This window comes from Engraulis encrasicolus, chromosome 10, assembly GCF_034702125.1.
Source record: "Engraulis encrasicolus isolate BLACKSEA-1 chromosome 10, IST_EnEncr_1.0, whole genome shotgun sequence".
In the NCBI taxonomy this organism is placed as follows: Eukaryota; Metazoa; Chordata; class Actinopteri; order Clupeiformes; family Engraulidae; genus Engraulis; species Engraulis encrasicolus.
Genome location: NC_085866.1, coordinates 34,479,968 through 34,487,467, shown reverse-complemented (window position 1 = coordinate 34,487,467; position 7,500 = coordinate 34,479,968). Strand labels below are relative to the sequence as shown.

The following is a 7,500-nucleotide window of genomic DNA, read 5'->3' as shown; positions in this document are numbered from 1 at the left end:
TACCTGTAAGCGTAAAAGTTCATAACTCAATTCTATGCTCATGGTTTTTCTATTGATCCACAATGCAACCCCCCCATCCACCCGCCCCTTTAATTTTCACCAGGAAACATATCTGTTTGGGATTCTTGTTTGTTTGGGCTGAATGGTAATGGTGTTGTGTTGTGTTGTTTGTGTTTGTGTGTGTGTGTGTGTGTGTGTGTGTGTGTGTGTGTGTGTGTGTGTGTGTGTTTGTGTGTGTGTGTGTGTGTGTGTGTGTGTGTGTGTGTGTGTGTGTGTGTGTGTGTGTGTGTGTGTGTGTGTGTGTGTGTGTGTGTGTGTGTGTGTGTGTGTGTGTGTGTGTGTGTTTTCCAGATCCACATCGACATCCCAAGGACGAACCCTCTAATCCCGCTCTTTCAGCAGCCACTGGTGCAGGAGGTGAGTTTCCGACTGGCTGCGCTCTCCTTTCCTCTCTCTACTTCTCTCTCTCTTTTCTCTCCATCCTTCTCTCTCTCCTCTCTCTCTTTCTCTCTCCTTCCCCCTCTCTCTCTTTCAATCTCTCTTATTACCTCTTTCTCAGTCTCTCTCTCCCTTTTCCCACCGTTCCCTTCTCTCTTTCTCCTCTCCTTCCCTCTCTTTCCTTCTCTCTCCCACCCTCCCCTTCTCTCCCTCACCTTATCCCTCTTTCTCCTTCTCTCTCTCCTTCTCTCTCTCCTTCTCTCTCCTCTCTCCTTCTCCTTCCTTCTTCTTCTCTTGATCCTTCTCTCCAACCCTCCTCTTCTCTCTCCTTCCCTTCTCCTCCCCTTTTCTCTCCTTCTCTCGTCTTCTCTTATTCTCATTCCCTCTCCTCCTCTGTTTCCTTCTCTCTTCTTCTTCTCTTTCACTCACTCACTGTCTTGCTAGCTTTCTTTCTCTCTCAGTCTTTCTTTTCTCTACTTCTCATTTTCTCTCGCTCACTCCCTCTCTTTCTCCCTCACTCACTGCATCTCCCTCTCTCTCTTTCTCTGCCTCTCACCCTCTCCTCCTCTCTTCCACCCTTCTTTCTCTCTGCTCCCTCTCTCCCACTCCTTCTCTCCATCGCTGCTCTTTTGCTTAGTCTGTCCTTTCAGTGTAATCTGTCCTTCTGTCCTCTGTGCTTCTCCACCTCTTTTCCCCCTCCATCCTCCTCTCCTCCTCTCTCTCTCAGCCTGCCTCTTTTGTCCTCCCCTCCCCTTGCAGCGTCTCCTTTTCTCCAGTCACACCTGTCTCCTTTCCTTTTTCTTTTTGTCCTCTCCTCCCCCCTCCATCTGTCTTTTCCCTCTTCTCTCCACCTCTGAGCTCCACGTATACATACTTCCTCAGCCTGTACCATCTTCTCCTCCTTCTCTACCTACTCTCCTTCCTCCTCATCCTCATCGTCTCCTTCCTCCTCCTCCTCTTCTTCACACACTAGTCCTGCACCTGTCCTCTTTTTCTCCCCCTCTGTTCTTTCCCCTCCCTCCCTCCCTTCCTCCTCCTCCTCCTCCTCCTCCTCCTGTGTTTCTGTTCTCCCTTCTCTCCTCTCTCGCACCACATCTGCATGCTAACCTTCATCCTGGCTCTCTCCGACACGTCCCCTCAGGCAGGGCCCGGTGTGGTGTAGCGCTGCCGTGCCTCATCACACTTCCTGCTTTTTTTCTTTTTTTTTCCTCGGTCGGTTCCTTTTATTTCTCCTTTTGAAGGTCACCTGAAGGTCAGGGCGTCAGCATCACCAGAGGCAGGGCCAGAGACAGCTCAAGGTCACGGGGTCACACCACCCCCACACAGCCCAGGTACCCCCCCTGGTCAGACATTTTGTCTCAGTTTGTGCTGTATCATTCATTGGATTAAATTACTTGTCAGTCCAGTGACGGTGGGTGTGCTGTACCCGCACTATTGGCAATGGAGGAATATCAAGGCAAGGGATTGTAGTGGGTGTGAATTTTTTGATACAGGCAGAGGAAAACTTGGTAAAATAAGTCACTTATAGTTTAGTTTTTTTATATCCATGTAAATAATTTGTCCACAGTTGCCAGAACAGATATGGTAACTCTGTTTCTGTTCTTTTCACATTTTAATGGGTCTGTTGGGTATTTTAGCAACAAGTCTTGACTAGTTGCAGTGTTAATTGACCTAAGGTCATTGTATGGCGAGTGTACATTTTCTTCTCAATGCGGTATGGATTGACTTAGTATTCATGTGTGTATGGCTATGAGATGGTGGAAACAAACAGGGCTATTTTGCATACTTTTGCATTTGCTGCAATTTTATTTATGTTCTTTCTGTTACCCTGACAACCTCGTAATTTGAAGCCACATCTGTTTGCAACTCCTCCTGTCATTGGGCCAGAGTTCTTAGTTTTAATTTGCATAACACAACAGATGGACGCGCGCACAAACCTGCCTTTTCCTTCAGGTGAATTTCCATGAATCCACTCAACATATGCAAATGGGCCTGAGCACAATCAGTGACCTGCATGTATACACGATCTGCTGGGTCTTACAAGGTTCTGACAGTTATACATTAATTTTGATGATATCTACATAAACACATCATAGCAAAGCAAACGTGACGTCAATGCACGATTGAACGAGCACGTTGTTACAACAGGGTCTGCTACGTACGTACGTGGTCTGCTGTGTTGTCTTTGAATAGCTTTTAACATGAAGGCCACATCGACCTGGCCTACATACAGTACCGGGTACATATTTCCATTTGCTTACCTTGAAATATGGAAAAATCACTTTTGATCAGGGAAAAATAAGTGTCTTTCAGTGTTGTAGAGTATGCGTAACTTAATTACCTTGTACAGTGAGGGCCTACTTTGTTCTAGTCCAGAGAACAATTTAATTTTTATAGAAGTTGTATTTACAACTCTGCGCCTGGCAAAAAAATGTTTAGACATAGGAAGTCCACTGGGAAATATTCATTGAAAAATTAGACAAACTGCTTGTTATAGGAGACACCCATTAAATAGAAAAATTACCCTGAGCGCTTGTATTTATTAATTTTAAACAGCACGCACACGGTCAAACGAAAAGTATGTCGTGATGCGTGGAGAATTGTTTTGTAATCGAGTTGTTACCCCTGGAAACGTAATCGAATCAGGAGGCCACTGAAGTGTCACGCATCTAATTCTGAGTGAATCTCCTTGCATGTATGTTGTATGTGTGCTTGTGTGCGGTTGTGTGTCCTGTATACGAGGTGTCCTTGAGCTTCTTGTATAGACTGAGAGATAGAGAGAGTGAGGAGAGAGAGAGAGAGAAGGCATGAGAGAAATAGAGAGCAAGAGCGAGAAAGAGTGAAAGAGAGTATGAGTGAAAGAGAGTAAGAGTAAGCACCTGGGGCGTTGAGTGGTGCAGCCCTCCTAAATGAAGCATGGCATTTTATGCACAGCCCCGAGCCATGATGTGCACTTGCCAGTAGCCCGAGCAGCGCTGCGCGCCGCATAGCAAATGGAATCATATCACCATCGTCGACCCGGCCGCCTCTGGATGCTGAATGCACGAACGGAGCATTCCTCCAACCAACCACTCGAGTGAAGAAGGAGAAATGATCTTGTGCCATTTAGCACCACTGGGTCGGCTGGCATTTTGCAGTCTCTCTCTCTCTCTCTCTCTCTCTCTCTCTCTCTCTCTCTCTCTCTCTCTCTCTCTCTCTCTCTCTCTCTCTCTCTCTCTCTCTCTACCTCTCTCTATCTCTCTACCTCTCTCTCTCTCTTTCTCTCTCTCTCTCTCTCTCTACCTCTCTCTATCTCTCTACCCCTCTCTCTTTCTCTCTTTCTCTCTCTCCCCTCTCTCTCTCTCTGTCAGTGTGGCTCTCTCATACAGATTGAGTCATTACAGTGGCTATCATTCAGGTAGTTTAGTTACACAGTAAAAAAAAAGTCTGTTAATTCAACATTTAACACTCTGAGGTCTACGGGGTCACCTGTGACGTTTATGTAGCAAACACTTTTGCTTTCAAGGTACAAACTTCAAAGTTTTTGGCCAGATATATTTAGAGTGTGTTTTCTTGCACTGATTGAATACCTCTAAAATGTTTTTTTTTTGTACAGTCGTGTTTACACTCAATTTAAATAAAACTTCTTTGCATTACATTCACTTTACTGTCATATTATTTTTGTCAGACTTTTCAGAATACAACCCTATGTGCCACTTTTGCATAGATGTTTACAGTTAGTTGAAATACTTGGAAAAACGTCAAGGTGTTGCAAACTACCTCAAAGCCTCTGAGAGACCTTAGACTCCAGAGCACTCTGGGTCCAACTACTCTCTGATGTTAAAGAAGAAATGAAACGAATATTCATCTATTATTCACATTAAATATTGTGCCTATTTCTAAAACATCAATCCAACTTTAAATATTTTTTCCGGGCATAACTTGTTGAAACGGCAACTTAAAACCGTGCCTTTGGTGCGACAATATTTACAGGGCCGTGACATCATAAGGTTGACACCCTCTTTTTGCGAGTATGGCTGGCTGCAGAAATATCATACATTTGAAGGACCCATATCTCATAAAGGAACCAACATTAAGATACAAACATCGACATGTCGAAAGAACACACCCCTAACATTATGTGGAAAAAAACTCACGTTGAATATAAGCCTCACAAATAAGCCTAGTAGACTTTTCTGTGATGATGCACCTATGCCATATGGGTTGGAAAGATATGCCATATTCGGCACAGGATCGACGGGCACAAAACAGCACCGCGCTCCTACTAGGCTAACACGTAGGCTACACGCTGATTATTATTAAGATATTATCAATCATATGACGCAATATTGTAGGCTGTATGTGCTGTGGTAAGCTGGAAAATATGGGAGCATGTTAGGGTGCCAGCTGCCGGTTTCTCAGATGGATGTGACATTCCGCGCTGTCTTTGACAGGTTGAAACCGAATTGGCACTTTGAAAGCCAGCTTTAAAAATCTTATTAAACAATGGCGTTGTCTCAATTATTATGCCGACAACTTACCGATCAACCAGCGCGGCATCTAACTTATTTTTTTGTTTTTTGGCAACGTGACAAGGCGGGGACGATGCTTTGGCTGCTGCGAAGCGAAATTGCACCATCAGCTACTTTAAAAACGTATGACGAGGTAGCCCAATAGCATGGTTTTAATGTAATCTTCATAAACAATGGCGTTATACCCATCATTATGCGACAATTTGGAAGTCGGTGTAGGTATATTTTAGATGTTCGTGCTCAGGAGCTGTTGTTGTATAACACAATAACTGCACGACCGCCGGCCATGGATAGTCATTACTACACAACACAGATGTTCGTGCTCGGATGCAGGGGTTCAGGGGATTTTGTTGCATATAAAGCAATAACTCCACGACCGACGGCCACTGAGTCGTAACGAAACACAGCCTCGACCCGCAGCGCATTGACCGAGGACCCTTGTTAGTAGCCTACTAGGGTGCTACAATGGCAGAGAGGAATAGCATCTTTAGCATGCTGCTATAATGCTAAGTGGCTGTCGGCCAGACTCACCCGTCGTCGCACTCGAGCTAGAGATATCCGTCGGCACACCTGCTATCCATAGACACTGCTTGTGGTAGTCTAGTAGTCTATTTCCAACCATGTCCACGGTCTCCAGATTTTTTAAGGTAAACAACAGGAGGGGTGGAACACGCCCGGAGCACAACATTGATCTAGGTCACTTCAAAAGCCGATGCCTCCTACACGATCAGCGTTGTTTTGCCTTTTCCTTGTCAGCAACAGTTCCAGTAATTTTGACTTAAAGAAACTTGTGCAGAGAGATGCCTTCAGTGAAGCTTGTACTTGTTGCAACCTGTACCATTTGGACCGCCACGAACACAATATTTTCCACTGTGCTTTGATTTACTAGCCATATACGCCGCCATTGACTACTATAACTTTGTGGGTTCGGAGTTGGACTGTGTCAACCTTATGACGTCACGCATAAGACAATAAATTCGCACTACTGGGCAAAATATTGCTCATTTTGAGCACGTTTTAAGATGACTTCCTGGATAAATTGTTACACACACAATATCTTGTTTTAATCACAAAGCTTGGAACTTTTGTAATATGCAGCACAAACTGTAAAATTCCAACAATTAATATTCGTTTCATTTCTTCTTTAAATCGGCTCTCTAAGCTCTACTGTGGCCTAACAGTTGGGCACTGGGCCACTATGCCTCTGCCCCCACTCATTTCCTGTCCCTCTCGCACTGTCCTATCAATAATTAAGGCACAAAAGGCAAAAAATCCCCAAGTGTTGAATTAACACTGCAAAATGTACTGTGTAGAGATTGACTGACCACAGTGACTGTCGGCCAGACTGTCAGGGTGAAGGGGTGGAGTGGTGTGAGGAATAGTGGGCATGACCTCGGTGGAGGCCGATTATCCGTCCTGTTCTTCAGCTTCACTACCTATGAGTTTTACCTTCCCTGTGAATTTTGTAGAGTTCATTCAACACTCAAAGAAGAGTGAAAATAAGAAAAGTATTAGATTCAACTGTGTAAGTACATCACTACCTCTGCTTTTTGGTCTCCACGTCTTTTCCCTCACAAATCACAGCAACAACAGCTACAGTAATGCTTGTTATTATTTGTTATTATTGTGGAGCTCTCTCTCTCTCTCTCTCTCTCTCTCTCTCTCTCTCTCTCTCTCTCTCTCTCTCTCTCTCTCTCTCTCTCTCTCTCTCTCTCTCTCTCTCCCTCCCGTATGCCTTGTCTTCTTTTGTGTTGTATTTTCTTTCTCAGGTTCGTAATTGGTTTACCAAGTATATGATTCCCTCTGGTACTCCATTCCTACAACTCTTTCTTTGCCCTGCCCTTTATTGTCTCACTCGTTTTCTCTCCTCATCTCTGTCTCTTTCTCTATCCCTCTCTCCCCTTAGTCTTCCTCCCCACCTCCCTCTCTGTGCTATACCATACCACTCCCGCTGGGCTGTTTTAACCTGACACGCAGCAGTCGGAGGAGTTCAGGTCTGCCGTCAAAGTGTGGCTCCCAGTGTTAGCTTTGACTGCTGGTTAGCAGGGGCTGTTTCCTGTTGTTATTGCTGCTGATGTATTCCCCCCGCAGCAATCAGCCGGTGCAGTGCAGTGGGAGAGAGATGCACAGATGTGCATGCACATATCAGCATACAGTGGGCACACGCATTATTTTCACATGCACACATATGAGTTTCTCACATGCGCTCACGCATGTACGCACTAACGCAGACTGACAAGCACGCGCACACACAGAGGAACACCTACACCTATACATGCACACTCTCTCTCTCTCTCTCTCTCTCTCTCTCTCTCTCTCTCTCTCTCTCTCTCTCTCTCTCTCTCTCTCTCTGTTTTTTTCCTCTCTCTCAACATAAGGTATGCACACATACGGTATTCACATGCACACAGATGAATGCACACACACACACACTACACACACACACACACACACAGATGTGTGTCCCTGAGGAGTGGGTTCTTTGTCGCTCTTGTTTCTGACTCGTGTATCAACTCCTCAGCTCTATTCGTCTTGTTTGTTTGTTTGTTTT

The 7,500-nt window shown here is 45.0% G+C and overlaps 1 protein-coding gene across 2 annotated transcripts in view; it reads left to right on the top strand.

Moving 5' to 3' along the window:
* Positions 1-7,500, top strand: part of tbc1d22b (TBC1 domain family, member 22B) — a 98,439-nt gene that overhangs the window by 36,226 nt on the left and 54,713 nt on the right. For both annotated transcript variants that reach the window (XM_063208706.1, XM_063208705.1), the window contains one exon: positions 352-417. In XM_063208706.1, coding sequence (XP_063064776.1) covers positions 352-417 — 66 coding nt within the window. The remainder of the gene's footprint in view (positions 1-351; positions 418-7,500) is intronic.